Source organism: Andrena cerasifolii, chromosome 8 (assembly GCF_050908995.1).
Source record: "Andrena cerasifolii isolate SP2316 chromosome 8, iyAndCera1_principal, whole genome shotgun sequence".
Taxonomy (NCBI): Eukaryota; Metazoa; Arthropoda; class Insecta; order Hymenoptera; family Andrenidae; genus Andrena; species Andrena cerasifolii.
The window spans coordinates 2225260-2243186 of NC_135125.1; the positions used below are offsets into that span (position 1 = coordinate 2225260).

The following is a 17927-nucleotide window of genomic DNA, read 5'->3' on the forward strand; positions in this document are numbered from 1 at the left end:
TATTATATGATCAATTAGTAGAAATGATATTTTTATAGACGAAGAAAAAAAAAAGATTAAATATGATAAAACACTAATGAAAATATTATACATAAGGTGAAGAACTTTCACATTAAAAGTAATCAAAAACAATAAAAGCTTTCGTTTTGACAAGCTTTTCAGTGAACCTTTGAAATGATAGCCCTTCACGTTCATAATGTCTCTATATGGGACACTATTGGACCGTTTCCCGACACAGGTATGCAGATGATGCGGCACTACTTGCGCAATGGCCCAAGAAGGCTTCACTGAGCTTGTGCACTAGGATCACACTGCAACAGTCGCACTATAGATGGGTCATTCTTTGCACCTTCTATAAACTCGTCAAGAGACAGTTTGCCATCCTTGTTTTTGTCCATCTGTTCGAATATCTTATCTGTTCTTTTCTCGGGTGTAGACTCATCCTCTGGCATTTTCATCACGGAGCCTACCATTTTGTAAATTGCCTGGAAGAAGAAAATTTTTATAGAAGAATCATAATTTAAAAATATATCGCATTTTGATGAATTTACTATTATCACTATTTCATTTTTCATTGTACACGTATTTTTAGCAAATTTGATCAACTGATTAATGCAGGATGAAAGAATAGAGTTATGGCGAAAGTACAGGATTTTAATATTTTTAAGCATACCGTTACTATTTCCAGCATTTCTTGTCGTGAGATGTAGCCGTTACCATCAAGATCATACATGCTGAAAGCCCACTTCAACTTCTGTTCTAATTTGCCACGCGATGTTATGTTCAGAGCACACAGAAATTCTCGAAAGTCGATTGTTCCATCGCCGTTCGCGTCAAACGTCCTAAATACGTGTTCTGAAAACTGTACATCATCATATAACTATGAAAAATTTGCAGTGCTATTAAAAGTGGAGTTTAAATTTTATGCTTCAATGAAGAAAATTTGATTTAATAAATCAGACTGTTAGTTCTCATATATACCATAGTTCTTTTTTAAAATAAATATAAAGCTAAGGATTTTCAAGATCATTAAATGCAATACTAATTCTTGTAATAATAGCGAACGGATTAAATACACTAGTTTACAAATTTTTTTTTGCGCAGCAGATGCCACTATTATTTTCTTATGTAAAATGGCTCGCTGATTCCGAAAATAAAGTCTAAAAATTTTCTATGGATACGTTTTCGAGATATCGACAGGTGAACTTTTTACCTGTCTGTCAAAAAGGTAGTCCCACTTAATTGAGAATATATCGTGTTGCGAATGACCGATATGGTCGAACATTATATCAAATTAAAGGTAATTGAATCACCAACAAATGTTTCTGACAAAATTTTCAAATCGGTACAGTGGTTCGGGTGAAATCGATGGAAAAATGTGGAAAAGTCATTTTTTTTTCGACCGAAATTGAAATCGACAATTCATTTAGTCATCTGGGAAAAATTGAAATTGAAAAAATGGGCCGAGTTTCTCATTCCTTACGTTGAGTCTGCACTTTTGCGAAGAAAAAAAGCTGCTACTGAAGAAAATCTATGGATTGTTGCGTGGTCCTGCGTTCCGGCGATGGTCCTAGGGACTGGGTTGATGCCCGTAGAGCGCAGAACCGCTCTACTCGGAGTTGCGCCTTCGTAGTAGTAGGAATTCCGTGGAATTGTAAAGAAAGACTGTGTTCTTTGTAGTTTAACTGTTATCTATTTATTTGTAATAACTTATAGAGGATAAAACGGAATGTCCAGAACAGAATATAGGTCTCGGGTGTCGTTATTTCGCGTTCCTAGGACGATGTAACGTCCCACGGGACTTAAACCACTAAATACCGACTGTCGGTAAAATAGATTAGATCTACGTTACCACACAAAACCGTTCTATATTACCACGCAGAATTATTGTACATACTTTTATACATAAATTATAAACCAAGCGAATATTAGAGAAACAAATGTTATAGGGACGATAGGAATAATTTAATATAAATACTGACAAAAGCGCGAAACAAAACAATACGTATTAACTGAATAAAATGCGAAATATCAATTCACGACTCACTGCGAATGCGCCAGCCCGCCATTTTCCCACTATAAAAGGAGGCGCACGCGACACAGCGGGCATTCGAAAACTCTCGTTTAATTCTCAGCAAAATTGATTTCAGCAGCACACTTCACATTTTATCAGCACACTTCACGTAGGGCATATTCGTCCTGTCTTGTCCTCCGTAGTGATCGGACCTGTTTTTGCGCCATCTACCGTCTCTAGTATCACTCCTTCCGATTTTCTCAAGGACTGAGTGGAGGCGCTCGTGGCGACCTTTCTTGTGACTAACCATCTTCTAGCTGCGTTCTAGTATAAGGCCATAGGCCAGCATTTCGGGCTCTCTGCCCGTAACTCCGGACCCTGGGCCCTCGGGGTCCGTCAAGGATGAGGAGGTGAGCATCCCCTCCACTTCAAGAACATCAAGCCCTGATACTCGCCCATGGAGGTCTCGGATCAGGAAGATCACTATAGTCAGAAAACCAAAGGCGTTGACCCCTAGTGTTCTAAAACATCTGGCCAGCGATCATAACTCCGCTACCACTTCTCCAGCTCTGCTAGGGAAAACGGGTACCCTCAAGGGCACTACTCCTCCGGACCTCACGGGAGATGTTTCTCTAACTCAGTCGCGCCCTCGTCCTTCACCTCCACTCTGCATAGTCCTACGGACTCCATGCATAAGAGGAAGAAACTGGGCCCTGGGTCTGCCGCCATGGCCACCGCCCCCGAGGGGGATGAGGGCCGGGATGCCACTGGAAGCATACCCAACATTCCGGTCCAAAACAGATTTGACATCTTCTCCTCCTTCGGTGAGGAGACTCCCCCCCAGGGAAAAGCAACGAGGCACTCTCCTATTCGGAAACAGGCCCCCCTCTCTCATTCGGCTACCCAACCGCTACCCTCTTCTACCTCTCAGCAGTCCAGCACCCAGGGTCTTTCCCAGCCATCTCTCGCACGCCCCCCTCCTATCTATGTTCCTGGATTCGATGGGAATATTGTCCGACTCTCCAACAACCTCAACGCCAAATATGGGGAAACATATAAACTCAAATTCCTGGGCACGAGACTCAGGATTCACTTCCAGCAAATCGATGACTTTCTCGATTTCAAAAAAGGACTTACGGAAGCCCAGAAGCCGTTCCACACTTTCACCCTCAACTCGGAGAAAGTCCTGGTTTTGGTGCTAAGGGGCCTCCCTACCACTGACCCCTCCGAGGTCCTGGAGGAATTGCGAGAGAATGCTCTCGACCCTATCTCTGTTACTGTTATGCCTGGACGTAGGGGAGCGGAGTCCCTCTACTCCCTTTACAAGGTCACCTTCCCGCATGGTACCACTTTAGGAACAATTTCCAAGGTTGGATACCTCTTCCAGGCTAGGGCTTATTGGGAGAAGTTCCTCTCGAAGCACCCCTTCACCGAATGTTTCCGCTGTCAGGTCTTTGGACATTCGTCAAAGAGCTGTAACCATGCGCCTAAGTGCGTCAAATGTGCAGGACCTCACCCTACGTCATCATGCACTAAAACCCTGGATGCCCCGCCAGCCTGCGCTAACTGTAGCGGAGCGCACACAGCTAACTACAGCAAGTGTCCCTCCCTGGAAAGATATCTGGCCAATAAGGATAAGCAGAAATCCTCCATGGCTGCTAGAGTCTCAGCTGCTGTCGCTGGCCCTAATCCCAGGCCTCTTGCAAGGGCCGCTAAGGTCCGACAGACGCTCTCGTATAAGGATGCCCTGATTGGAACTGGAGCCTTGCGACAGACTGACATTCGGCCCCTGTCTACTGGAGGGTGCTCCTCTGGCATGTCTGGCTTGGTTGAGGCTGCTGGCCTATTCCAACAAATCAGTGCTGATCCAGATTATGGCGATATTATTCTGGCTGCTCAGCAGCTTCTTATTAGATTCAGGACCTGCACCACTAAGTTTGAAAAGTTTCAATCTTTTATGGACATGGCTCAAAAGCTCGGGTAGGGTAATGGCTTCCCCACCAAACTTCCTGTTATGGAATGTCGGCTCAATCGTCGGAAAAAATGGTGATCTGGCAATCTTACTGCAGAAGTACGACATCCACATTGCCCTGATCACGGAAACATGGCTTCGCCCTGGAATGGTATTCTCCAGTCAGGGTTATAGGATTGTCAGGGAGGACAGGAGCGGGCCCCGGAGGGGTGGAGGAGTGGCCATTCTCGTCCACCAGTCTCTGGACTTCTCGATAGTTCGCTCACAAGCGTTTGCGAATATCGATGCAGTCTTCATCAGACCCAAAAATCCGGCTGTCTCCATTGGGGCTGTCTACTGCCCACCTGGTGTGCGATTTGACCCTGCCCTCCTGGATCGAGTGGCGAGGCGGAGGACCCCTTTCATTGTGGGAGGTGACTTCAATGCGCGCCACCAATCTTGGAACAACTATTCTTCCAATGCCAATGGCAGGGCGCTTCTCAGCCACGCTATTGGGAATCCTTACAGTCTGGTCTCTCCAGCTGAATTTACCTTTGTACCTTCCAGCATGAGACAAAGGCCCTCTACCCTCCGAGGACTTTCCAGTGTGTGGCTCGCGATGATGCCCCACCCAGCATAGACAGGTGGTTCTAAGAGCTATAAACCAGGCCATGCCCCCCTCCCCCCCGGGTTGGACGAGAGAGGTCAACTGGGATGATTACCGGCGCTTTGCTGCTAATTATCAGCTCCAGACCTCTCTGGGCTCCACTGCAGAGGTCGACCAATGCATCAGGGAGCTGACCGCCTTCCTACGTTCCTGTCGAAGGAGGGCCACCAGTTTTGCCCCTCCCTCCTCCCCACGGCTGAGTTCCCAGTCCCTGGGCGAGGATGCGACCCTGCGGGCCTATATTGGTCTTTGTAGGTCATACAGGAGGGCGCTTCAGAGAACGGGCCTCGGCTACTTCAGGGACCTCATTTATGGTCTGATGGGTGAGATTAACTCCAGGGTTAGGAATATCTTCCGGGAGTCCTGGAGAGACCGCCTGAGGTCCCTCAAGGTCGCTGACCACACGTTCTGGCCTACCTACAGGAGCCTAACTGGGAAAAAATCCATCTGCCCGCCGTTGAGCGTTGCGGGCCAAACACTCACGTCCAGCGCTGACAAGGCCACGGCATTTGTTACCCAGTTCGCCGCCGTTCACGACCAGGCCGCGGCTATGCCGTCCTCCCTCACTCAGAGGGTGGACTCGGAGGTTGCTCTGCTGGATGGCCTCATCTCGGTCGAGCGGGACCCCGATGTTAAGATCTCCCCTGCTGACGTTTTTGCGGCCGTTAAGGGGTGTCGACCTGGAAAAGCCCCGGGATTCGATGGGATCTCGCCGCTCCTCCTGAGACATGCTCCCTTGAAGATCATTATGCAGCTCTACTACATCTTCAGAGCCTCCATCTCTCGGGCCTACTTCCCTGATGACTGGAAGATTGCCAGGGTGGTTCCCGTCCACAAGGTTGGAAAGCCTGCCGGGGAGGTAACTAGCTACCGGCCCATTAGCCTTCTCCCCCTGATGGGAAAGATATTTGAACGTTGTCTGCTCTGGAACATGCGGGATTTCCTGGAAGCACGGCACATTCTGTTGGATCAGCAGTTTGGGTTTCGGCCTAGGCACTCCACGACCAATCAGCTGATAAGGGTCACGCAGCTTGTGGCGCACGAGCTTAATGTTGGAAGGACGGTGGCCATGGTCCTTCTTGACCTCTCCAGGGCCTTCGACTCGGTGTGGCACCGGGGCCTTTTGTGCAAGCTCCGGTCGTTTGGACTGCACGACTCCTTCACCTTGCTGCTCAGATCCTCACCAATAGGAGGATCTACGTCTCCCTGGGTGGATATGACTCTGCTCCTCTTCCTGTCGCGGCTGGGGTGCCACAGGACTCTATCTTGGGACCGGTCCTCTTTAATCTTTACATCAATGATATCCCGCGCTCGGATTCTACCACATTGGCGTTGTACGCTGATGATACCATTCTCTCGACCTCCTCTTGGAATTCCAGTCTGCTCTGCCTGAGGTTGCAGGAGCAGCTGGATAGGGTGGTGGATTTCTTTGGGGACTGGCAGCTGGCGGTAAATCCGGATAAGACCCAGGCGATCCATTTCCGCCTGAATAGTGGGGCCTGTCATCGCCTTCGCCTCAGGGTTTTGGGGAGCCAGGTTCCGTGGATGCCCAGGGTCCGGTACCTGGGGGTTGTTTTTAATGAGGCGCTCCGCTGGACCCCGGCGGTGGAGGATAGACTGGCCAAGTTTAGGGCTGCTTCTGGAGCCCTTCACCCACACATCTGCTCGGCCTCTCCACTCTCCAGGAGGGTTAAGCTCACCCTGTACATGATGTGCCTCCGACCTGTGCTTACGTACGGGGCTCATGTATGGACCAGCGCTCCGCCTACCACGCTCCGGCTTCTTCAGAGAGCCCAGAACAGGGTTCTAAAGATCATTGCCCACAAACCCCCGAGGTATTCCACGAACTCCCTTCACGAGGATCTTGGCATGGAGATGATCGCTGACCATATCAACCGGCTGCTGGAGGGGTACAGCGTTGGGGACCACCCAAACCACCTGGTGCGACTTACGGGTCTCTATGATCGTAATAGGATCCCTTATAGGGTGAAAAGGACCTTCCCTTTGAAGAGGATACTCCCGTACATCACGCGCAGCCTCAGTTGAGCCTGTTTATGGACCTCATTCGATGATTGTCACGGGCCTTCATCCATATATATATCTTCCTGGTCACCACATGGTGTTTTTCAGGACTAGGGTTTTTTGAAAATTTTTACCCTCTCAAATCTTGATGGACCCTTAATATCCTCATGCTGGTAATACCTTCGTATCCCTCATGCTACTCCTGGTAGGAGGACAAATCGCTGCTCTCAGGTACAGGTCAACCGTACTCAGCGTATAAAAGGAAAAAAAAACAGCGGGCATTCGAAAACTCTGCCAACAGTAACGCGTACGCCCCGGAAACGGTAGCGGCCGTTCTAGCAGCAGATACAAGCTAAGAGTAACGAGCTCGCCCCGGAGACGGTACCGGCCGTTGTTACAGCTTACATTACCAAGACTAACGAGCTCGCCCCGGAGACGGTAGCGGCCGTTTTTACAACAGACTTTGCCAAGAGTACGAGCTCGCCCCGGAAACGGTAGCGGCCGTACACTGCAACAATACATGTACATATACATGTAGTTAACCATATAACAAAATTAGCATAAAAACCAAAAAACCATAAAAACCCAAAAATAGAAATATATAATCGTAGTAGTAGTAAGACATATCATTATCGTTATTATTAATTATTATTGTTATTCATTATTAAGTGTTGTTTAATACAAGCCATCGTTAAGTTTTAAGTCTGGATTTTAATCCTTCACTCCATATCAACGAACCTCCACCATCCAATACTCGAGGGGACGCCGCTCTCCTCCTGTGATGCCAGATCGGAGACGGGTTCCCTCGAGAATTTCCCCCACCTCACGCATACTACGCCGCAGCAGCGTGTTCGTGAGCTCGGCGCTTCGGAGTCCAACTCACGGACACCCAGCTCCGGCGTAGTGTGCGCGAGGTGGGGGAAATTCTTGAGGGAACCCGTCCCCGATCTGGCATCACAGCTCTCCTTTCGAGAACCAGTGCTTTCAACTGTCTCCGGGCAACCGGACGTTACAGCGATATAAACAAAAGTTTGTACATCTTGAGGATTACATACATGCCATATTGTTCGTTTAGCTGTTGCTGAACGAGTGTTTAACGCCTTAGCCATGATTAAATATACGACGCGTACAAGTATTATTAATAACAATAGAATAACCTAACGCATCATAATAAACATAAGATGAACACAATTATAATGCCTTTCTACTTTCATATGTAGAATTTATATTTCTATTAGGAAAAGGGGCGAATTTAAACTCTTTGGCTATTTATCATGGCAGACAACCTTCTAGCAGTAGCCCCAAATCCTTCATACAGTGGAAAACGCATTGTTACCAATATGAGGTTGCGCGGTAGGCAACAGGATAAATAAAGAAGCTAGAGGCAATTGTATGAAAACACTAAAATTTCTTTTTTTTTGGTTTTGGTGTTTTTTCCATCTTATTGCGTTATTTAAATTTTAATTCATTCTGTACATTTGTTCAAGTATTTTGTTAGTGTATATATGTGTGTTTTAGAAATAGTTCTGGCTCTTTTTTGTCTTTTGTTCGTTTTGGGATTCGTTTCTCTTATGAGGAACCAAATATAATCTCCCATCATTGTCTCATCCCAAAATCCATGATACCGCCGCTCAACACCCTTCATATTCTGATGGAATCTCTCTCCGTGTTCGTGATTTACTTACATCACTAAGATTTTCAGGGAAAAAATTCAAGTGAGAAAAAAAGAAATGGATCTTCAGGGACATATTTACGCCTGTTGGAAAAATAAAAAGAAAATGAAAGCCATACAATAGAAAATGAACTACGAGTAGAAATATATAAAAAAAATTATATTAAACGATTTTATTAAAAATGCTCCACAATTTTATTTAAAGTGAAAAAAACATCATCAAAATTGTAGTACAAGAAAACAATTATTTTTTAGTTTTTAGTGCATTTTCTAATATTTCCAAAACACACACATGTTAACAAAACACTTGAAAAAATGTACAGAATGAATTAAAAATGAAACAACACAATAAAATTGAAAAAAAAACATAAAAGCCGAGAAAAAATGAAATTTTAGTGTTTTCACACAATTGTCTCTAGCTTCGGTATTTATGTATAGATTTTCTTCAGTAGCAGCTTCTTTTCTTCGTAAAAGTGCAGGCTCAACGTAAATAAATTAGAAACTGGGCCCATTGTTGCGATTTCGATTTTTCCCAGTTGATTAAATGAATTGTCGATCTCAATTTTGGTCGAGAAAAATGACTTTTTTCACATATTTCCATCGATTTCACCCGAATTACTGAACCGATTTGAAAATTTTATAAGGAACATTTGTTGGTGATTCAATTATTTTTAATTTGAGTTCGACAATATCGGTCATTCGCAACACGAGATATTCGCAATTAAGTGGGACTACCTTTTTGACAGACAGGTAAAAAGTTCACCTGTCGATATCTCAAAAGCGTATACATACAAAAAATTTTAGACTTTATTTTCGGAATCAGCGGGCCATTTTACATAAGAAAATAATAGTGGCATCTGCTGCGCAAAATGGCTGTAAACTAGTGATATTAATCATAATATATTTATGGTATACTGATTTTTTGTTAAATGTCTGTTTTAATTTACACATCATAGAGGTAAAATATTTATCCTAAAATAATTTCATAAATTAATATATTGATTTACCTTCGAAGCATCGCCATAAGGGAAAAAATTTCCGTATATTTTCTTAAATTCTTCTATGCTGAGGTGTCCACTCGGGCAGTCCTTTAAGAAGCCTTTGTACCATTCTTGAATTTCAGCATCTTAAAAAAAATCATATTATCTATACTTGCCGTTGGTCGATAACGGCATACCTATATGTGTACTGTTAGCCGGCGAAAAGAAGACTCCTGGCAGACGGTCTCGGGTAATACAGTCCGCCGCTGTGACGATTGGTGGAATCACCTATTTGGGTACACTTCTAAACACGGGGCACACGTATTTTGGTTAGTGGCTGAAGTAGCCACATACATTGTCACACCACGCAACGAAGAGAGCGAACGGAACACATCGAGATCGAGCGGGAGAGAGCGATCCGACCGACGAACGCCAAAGCAATAGCGTAGGCATCTCAAACGGTTATCATGATGTGATTAAAAAACAATCTGTGCGAGATTGCGTTTGGACTCATTTTAATCAGAAGAATCTCACCAAACCAATGATAATACTTTCTTGAACATATTGTGAAAAATAAGGAATTTTTTATGTTATTATATATTAATGGTTTACCGTCTGAAATGCCTCCTACACTTAGCGGCGAACTGTATCGCCCGAGACCACCTGCCAGGAGTCTCCTTTTCGCCGACTAACAGTACATGGCAGTGTATTTATGTGTATATGTACAGGGTTAAGGCCGGATTAAGGCCAGCGCCAGCCTAAGGAAAATTCGAAGTACAAGTCGGAATGAGGCAATTAACTATGGTGAAATAAATTAAAAATACAGAATACAATTATTTTTGCTCTGCTTTGAATAAAAATTAAATTTAAAAAATTCTGTATACATATACAACACTGCTGCGACTTGCTTTAGGATTTAGTGCTCCAAAGCCGAGTATTTACCAGACGCGCAAAATAATCGTGAACAATCGCAAACGTTTGTCAGAAAGGCGCGTTTGGTAGATACTTGGCTCAAGGGGGTAGACACGTCACGTGACCTGACCGATTAACACCAAAACGGTTAACACCATTTGCGCGACCGTGTCGTCCGAATACGTCCGTACTGCCGGAGCATTGTGGAGTGCATAGGAAAGAAAATTCGGACGACCAGCTAGTCGCCAGAATAGGCATCCAGTATAACCGCAGCCTAACACTCTCTGCCCTGCAATTTTTTGCTGTCGTGAGCCACGGGACTAGAGTTGCCAGGCAATTGTTTACGCGTGACGTCACACAGACCTATACACACTAATACGACTTGTGCCGGCCAATCACGCCATGCGATAAATTGTGGTACGTCGCCACGTCACAAACACGCATTCCTCCTCCACTAGAAGGTAGAAATGTGTGTTTCACACGTAGGAACCAGAGGTCTGCAATGGGTGGATATATCGCGGGGCTACCCGCCCAGGACCCGTCCGTCTTTCGATTCACCGGACCCTTTCGGACCCGCCGGCGGGTTAGCGAGTCAGCGTCGATTTCTACCCGCCCACACTCTCTCGAAGTTGTTGAATAAACGTTGCGTCAGCTGCGGGCGGGTATGGGCGGGTTAGTAGCGGGTATCACCGAGTGAGTGTAGATTCGGGCACGGGCGGGCCGGTGAATCGAGACACGGCAGAGTAACAGACGGGTCAAACCCACCCGTTGCAGATCTCTGGTACGAACGTAGCATTATGGTGTCTCAAGTGGTGCTCGAGTCCGAGCTCGGTTCAGATGTGGACACGGCCTTAGATCGAGTCAAAACCTTGTCCTTAGATCGAGGCAGTACTGTACATGACATGTACTACATGTTAGAGTAGCTGGAAGGGATATTAACAAGGGCGTAAAAGCCATCAACCGCTAAGGCTCCCCCGAAACCAACGCGATTATTCGCGGCGGCAGCGAATATTTCGCCACAGTGGATTCGCGGCACTTTACTATACGTGCCGGCTTATGGGTTTGTTCAGACTAACCCGAAACATTTCCGCTTCGGCTGCCCATAAGCGGCCACGTATAGTAAACTGCCGTGAATCCATCGCGACAAAAAATTCGCTGCCGCCGCGAATAATCGCGTTGGTTTGGGGGAGTCTTTATAGTGAACATGTTTCGAACACTCCAGATAACGACCCGAAGCCTCGATCAGATCCACTACGTTACTCGGTGCTGCCGCTCGATGATTTAATGTACAACCTCGCTATACCTTTTTCAGTTGACTATACTAAGGTAGGGATGAGATATATTGGCCGGTCTGAAGTTGTGTCGCGAACAGCGATCGAGGGGAAATCGGCCCCCTCCAGTGAGCTTGCTCCTTTCTTAAAGGCTGGCGCTCACTACACTTCGCCTCGCCTCATTTTATTCTTCCTATGCTTTTCTTATTCAATTTGACAATTTGGTTCACACTACGCCCCGCCCCGCGTCAGCGCGACTGCGGTCAGCGGATTTTTCCTCAAGAAAAAGTGAGAAAACAAGTTGCGCCGAGGCAGGGCGAGACATAGTGAGAGCTAGCCTTAACGTTGTCGCTCTCCGTCGCGCTACGCCTTGAGGGTCACTGGAGGGGGCCGCTTTCGCCTAAATCTGAGCTCTACTACAAATATTTTACTCAAAACTTCAACAGTGTTAAAACACTTGCTTAGTGTCGAATAATGATTTAAGAAATGAAGACTTTGCAGCAAGAAGGGGGCAGCTCCAAATGTATTAACTTTTGGAAAACTAATAAAAACAGTGATAACAAAATATTTTTAGACATATGTATGTTCGAAATACTTTACCCACTTAAAATCTACATATTAACACAGCATTTTGCACTATTACAAAGCAAAAATGCCTTTTCTCTACGGCGGGGTGAATTTTCAAAACTTGGAGCTGCTTTCTTTTTACATCAAATTTTATAAGAATCCACTTATCACGGATAAGTAATTACGTTAAACACCCTTATTATGTTACAAAGCTATGCATTAGTACATGGACACATATCGGAAAACATCAATCTACACAATTCTAGAAAAGTTATAGTGATATATGCTCCGTACTTTCACCAAATCCAGATAGAGTGCAACTACTAGCATCCTTATAACTTGGGACTGAATTATCTGATCTGCCTCTTTCTTGCACTAATCTATTTAACATTTTATTCTACACTCGATGCTACTCATAACTCAATTTCAGCAAATTATGGAACTGACTCCTTCTTGCAGCAAAGTTTTCAAATAACTGATTCAAAACTCACCTGAGAATTCAGTATTTTGCTTAAGATCTTCTAGTACTTCTGGCTTTAGTTTGCTATTCTGTTTCCCCATGGTTGATTGAAGTCCAATTCAGAATTCCGGTTCTTCGATGATAAGTCTCGATGGTTAATTAGCAGATTATTAAACGCTAACTATTCTACTATTCTATTGGTACCGTTTAGAACAGTACGATTCGTGGCTGGTATAGTATCCACCAGACACACCTGCAAAAGAAAAGATACGTAGATATTTATTGCTGCTTACAGAACCTTCGACCAAATTCTCTGGTCTGGAAACCGGGATTTTCGCGATGCTTCTCTCCAAAACAAACACTTTAAAAAGTGTCTGATATTATGTAATTATGAAATTTCAAGGTACATATTTCATTGCACTCACAAAAACTTATAGTAGACCAGTGATTGTTTTTTTTCATTTGAGTAATTTACAGTCATCCAGATTGCTTATTTCTACATTTAACTCCTCTTGCGAAACGAGTTTTTACACACCAGGTTGATATTAATCATGCCTGTGCATGAGATGAGATATCATATCGGCCAATATTTAACATACAGTGTAGATGTCGCTTACTGAGATGCGGAAAACCAGGTACAGATGGTTTTAATGCAGCATGCAACATATAATACAATACGAACTCTATAGACGTATTACGAACGTTTCAAGAACATAACTGTGAACTACATACTAGAATTCGTGGTATGCTGTCAGTTGCAACAAACATGTCGCACGATTTAGACACTGTTGCATGTACTTCTTTTATAATCATGTATTTATCACAGGGAAAATAAAATAAATATTTCATTGTCGTAGATAGTGCCAAAACCGAGTTGTACAAAAAAATAAATGCTTCGGAGTTAGTACTAAATAAAGAAGCTGATATATTTATAACACTTTCTTAAGGACAGTGTTTAGCCTAAGTCCCCGTCATAAATCCTTCGAAAGCGAAATAGCGATGTGTTATCTACCTGTTGCCTACTGTGCTGAAAACTATATCGACTCTGATACATATTTTTCTTATAAAAGTCAATGTTTTCACGTAATGTGTGCGTTAAGACACCCACAAAAGTGGAGTTGTATCACACAAATCTAGACATGAAGTGCAAACGTTACTGTGTTCAGAAAAAGTCGACTAGTGACGGATTGCTGCGAATTGTTTGCCAAGCATTGTATACAACGCATCCAGGTGTGCGAATCGCTTGTATGTTGCATTACAGGCCATATTACAACCGCCTGTACCGTGTCTAGCGGAATCAGAATAAAAAACCTGGCTAAGAAGCCTTACACTCATGCCAGATCCATTCTTGTCATTTTGAAACAGTAGGTACAAGGGTTTGTGCACACGCACGCAGGCACGCGCACAGGCATATACAAATATACAAATATATGTATAGTACAGCCCGGAGCAGCAGCGGCACTGATTGAGGCCTAAAGAGCCAGCGGCCGGCTCCGCCATTTGAATGCAGGGTTCCGCGTGGTAGACAGATAATAGTTTCTGATTAGCGGAAGCTTAGTCATCACTGGGAAACTACAAGTTTTATTTGAATTTTATATTATTTGGAGATTGTTTCTGCGTTTCAATAGCGACTCATGCAATTCTGCGAGTTCGCTATACCACCGTGCCGTACTATACATATGTACACACATGTATTGTAAAGTCATCACGTCAGGCAGACGTTAAAGTAAACTCATTTTAGACATTGGGATATTTCGTTTAAAAGAAGTACAAGAAGATACGCCTAATTCTCATTCAGGTTCATCTAATTGTAAGTCAGATTACTCAGTTCCGGTTAATTGCAATGCGGAATGCGCAGAACCCTGAAATGGGATTAGATACGCACTACGCAGCCTACCTCATCCCTTCGACTACGAGGTAAGTGGTACTTTCTAGGTGGCTATGGCACTGCCTTAATCGTGTCTGACCTGGCTGACGCTAGCCAGCAGTAGAGTCTCTCACGTCAAATGCTTTTTACGCGTATTTTTCACGATCAATAACTCGGAAGCGAAATGTCAAACGTAAGTTTGCCATGCTTGAGTTTCGTCTTATTTTGGCCTGTAGAATCATTGTCTAAAAGAATGTACACCTGTAGCCGAACACCCTGATAGGCACGACAGAGAAGCTGGTCCTTCCTAGGCACCTTCCAACCACATCCTACAGGCAATGTGCAACTTTCTCGCTCTCTTCCTGTGCTCTCTTCCTTTCGAGTTAGAAGACGCCTAGGAAGAAACAGCTTCTCCATCGTATCTATCTGTTAGCCCGGAAGAAATCACGGATACTGAATGTATAGAACCTGGCGATGCCTCTGGCTGCCCGAAATCAGCACACAGATCTCATGTGTAAGAAACAACTCTTGCGCCGTGTATTTGTGTCTCTTCGGAACCATTTATCAGTGGTTGGTACACATATAATATGCATGCATATATATGGTATTAAAATTGTTATGTTCGTGGAAAGTGTTATATTGAAAAAATGTCTTAAAAAATATCAAGAGATATAAGAATTTTTTAAAGAGAAATTTGACGTAACATGTACTGTCAGACATTTTATGGTGGCTTTTTTATTTTTAAATAAAACCAATATTTATTAACGCGAATAAAAAGAGCTAAATTTAGCCATCCCGTATGTTATCGTAATGTTTGCATACTTTTTTAAACTCAGTATGATTAGTAATCATTGATTACCACTCTGACAGAGATATCACGTAAATCTGCATGCCACATACTCTGTCGCGTGCAGCACAGAAATATTACCATCTGAGATCCAAAGTTTTAACTACTACGGGCGTATTTGCTTTCTTTCACTCCATACTGATTATACATTACGATGAAATTGCTACGGTTACATGTACGACCTTCGGTAATAGAACCGAAGAGTGTCAGAAATATAAAATCGAATTAATTTATCGCAGAATCAACATATACTTGGTCACGAAAGTATCCGGCCACCTTATTTACAAATACAAAACTAAATCAGAATCCACTTTTGCTGAACATTTGTTAGTTTATTTTACCATAATGTATAAAACATTTTAATAAAAAAGACTATATTATAGTTTTTTATTTGAAATGTTATAAGAAATATATTATAAAATAAAATTATATTTCAGAGAAGTAACGTGAACTGACGATCACAAAAGTATTCGACTAACATTGTCAAATAAACCATTACATTTTCGAGAAACGGTTTTGTATTCATTAGTGTTGTGTTCTCGACTCTTGATGCAATCGTTTAAGTCGCCTTGTAGATATTAAAAATTACGTATCCTGTATAAAAATGGCGAAAAAACGAGGAAGGACTCTAAAATAAAAAAAAGTATTAATAATGTTATACAAAACAGGTCATACGCAACAACGCATTGCACTGGATACAAATATTTCAACCGCCGTGCAAGATATTGTGAGGATGGTAAAAGACACTGAAACAACTTTAGCATTTGAGGTATATAAAAATGTATATTTAAGGGGTTAGATTACTGTAAAACGGTGGAAAAATCGTAATTTTTTTTCGCTCAGATATTAGTTTGAAATCTCTAGAATGACATGCAAAAGGTTAGAAAAATAAATATAGCTCAAGGTCGTGTTCAGATATATTGGCCGGTGAGTTTCGTGAGGGGTGTTCTCCCACCACACCGCTTGTCTACCTCGGTGCTCCTTTTCTCTACGTTCTCACTCTCTCTCTCTCTCGGGCTAGGCCTGCTCGTCGCGCGGTGGGGATTCAGTGCCCGTGAGGTACGTAACACGCAGCGAAGCATCCCCACCACTTTCTCGTTTCTTGCTCTCGTTCCATCTCGCTCTCGCCTGCGCAGAACAGGAGCGAGTCAGAAGTGGTGGGGATAGCGCCAAGCTCCTGACGTGTAGGCCAAACCGAGTTCTTAGCGTAGAAGTACATATATCAGAATAGGTGTGCGTTAGGTCCGAAAAAATTCAGGAGCTATATTGGTCAGAACATTGATTCTTTCTCTATGGCTTCATCTCGTAATGGTTTACGCATAGCTTCGTAACGCACACAACTACCACGCTAAGAATAAACAACAGCCACACGGCTTCGTTCAGGCGAAGCCGAGCAGTGTTACCCTTCGGGGGCCCAGCAACTGCAATTGCCAATCCACAATCGTCAGGTGGTGGTGGCTGATTTCTCCTCGCGCGCTGCTCGCGAAACCGAACTCATCGGCCAATATATCTGAACACGACCTTAGTATTGGAGATACAGAGCCGAACGCACACTCGAATGTTTGCGCGCCAAACGATACTTTTCAAAACGGTGTACATGATTTCTCAATCTTTATTAATGCAATTGTGACCAAACTTGCAGACATCTTTGTTGCTACATTATTTAAGTCTAAATGGACCATTTTTTGAAAATTCCTGTTTTTACGGGAGTTAGAGACGAATCATCGCGAAAATCGACATCCTTTTCTTCAACACGCTGTTATTCAGCGAATTTTTAAAATATTAAAAAACGGGCCCGTTAATGCTTAGGCATAACATTATAATTAATAGACAACTTTTGTCTTTTTGTTTTTGACAATCCAATTTTGAGTTAGGAGGTACACCGTTTAAAAAAGACCATCAGGTCGGAGCCACCTCGTGACATATATATATATATATATATTTTCTTAATATTTATAATGGTTTGAAATGCTTTACTATTGTCACGAGGTGGCTCCGACCTGATGATCTTTTTTAAACGGTGTACCTTGTAATTCAAAATTGGATTACATATTTGCCAAAGTCAAGTGCCAATCCGCAATTTAATCGGCTGATTAGTTTCTCTACAATGTGCATCAGAAGATTATCTATTTTTTCGGGCCGTCACAGTAGTCTACCCCCTTAGCGAAACGTAGTCTGGCCGTCTCAGAAGCCGCAGAAAGAATGGGTTACAATTCCGTTTCTCGACCGCGTGGCCCAGGAGTCACATGATCGGCGTAGGGTACCTACATAGTGATGGGCTCAAGACCGATCGAATCGCTTCGAATCTACGACAGAATGTTTCGAATCGATTCGAATCCTGGACGGAGGTTTCGACAGAGGTCTCGCCCGACCGCGCCCGATTTTTTCCGATCCGTCCCGAAACTCGGATTCCCGAGCCTCGAGACTCGAGACGATCCGCACACTCCTATTCAAGACATATTAAGACTTTCAAGAAATTTTTGTTTGGAATAAGATTCGAAGTGATTCGAATCTTTGCAGTATTGAATAACTTCGAATCGTTTCGAAACTGAGATTCGAAAGCCCATCACTAGGTGTACCCTTTACACTGTTGCCGTCGAAATATCCGAACCGCACCGCCTCCTAGAATATTATAAAAAGGTATAAAAATGAGGACATGAACTGATGGTGAAGAGCGAAATTTTTTAAAGATAATGT

The 17927-nt window shown here is 43.6% G+C and overlaps 1 protein-coding gene across 2 annotated transcripts; it reads right to left on the bottom strand.

Moving 5' to 3' along the window:
• Positions 1–39: 39 nt before the first annotated feature.
• On the bottom strand, positions 40–14923 carry Nca (neurocalcin homolog). Of its 2 annotated transcripts, XM_076818313.1 has the most exons (6): positions 13455–14923; positions 12942–13423; positions 12548–12769; positions 9334–9452; positions 674–862; positions 40–485 (listed from the first exon to the last, which is right to left on the bottom strand). In XM_076818313.1, the coding sequence occupies exons 3-6, from the start codon at positions 12615–12617 to the stop codon at positions 285–287; spliced, it is 579 nt and encodes a 192-aa protein (XP_076674428.1). In that variant the 5' UTR covers positions 12618–12769; positions 12942–13423; positions 13455–14923; the 3' UTR covers positions 40–284. The 2 variants fall into 2 exon arrangements, with proteins under 2 accessions (XP_076674428.1, XP_076674427.1); XM_076818312.1 differs by having other exon boundaries at positions 12942–14923.
• Positions 14924–17927: the final 3004 nt, after the last annotated feature.

Bases quoted from the DNA above. Each gene is read 5' to 3' on its own strand.
- Nca (XM_076818313.1), bottom strand. From the start codon at position 12,617: ATGGGGAAACAGAATAGCAAACTAAAGCCAGAAGTACTAGAAGATCTT. The intron at 9,453-12,547 runs GTGAGTTTTGAA...ATTTTTTTTAAG, and splicing joins GCAAAATACTGAATTCTCAG to ATGCTGAAATTCAAGAATGG. The intron at 486-673 runs GTATGCTTAAAA...TTCTTCTTCCAG, and splicing joins AAATGCTGGAAATAGTAACG to GCAATTTACAAAATGGTAGG.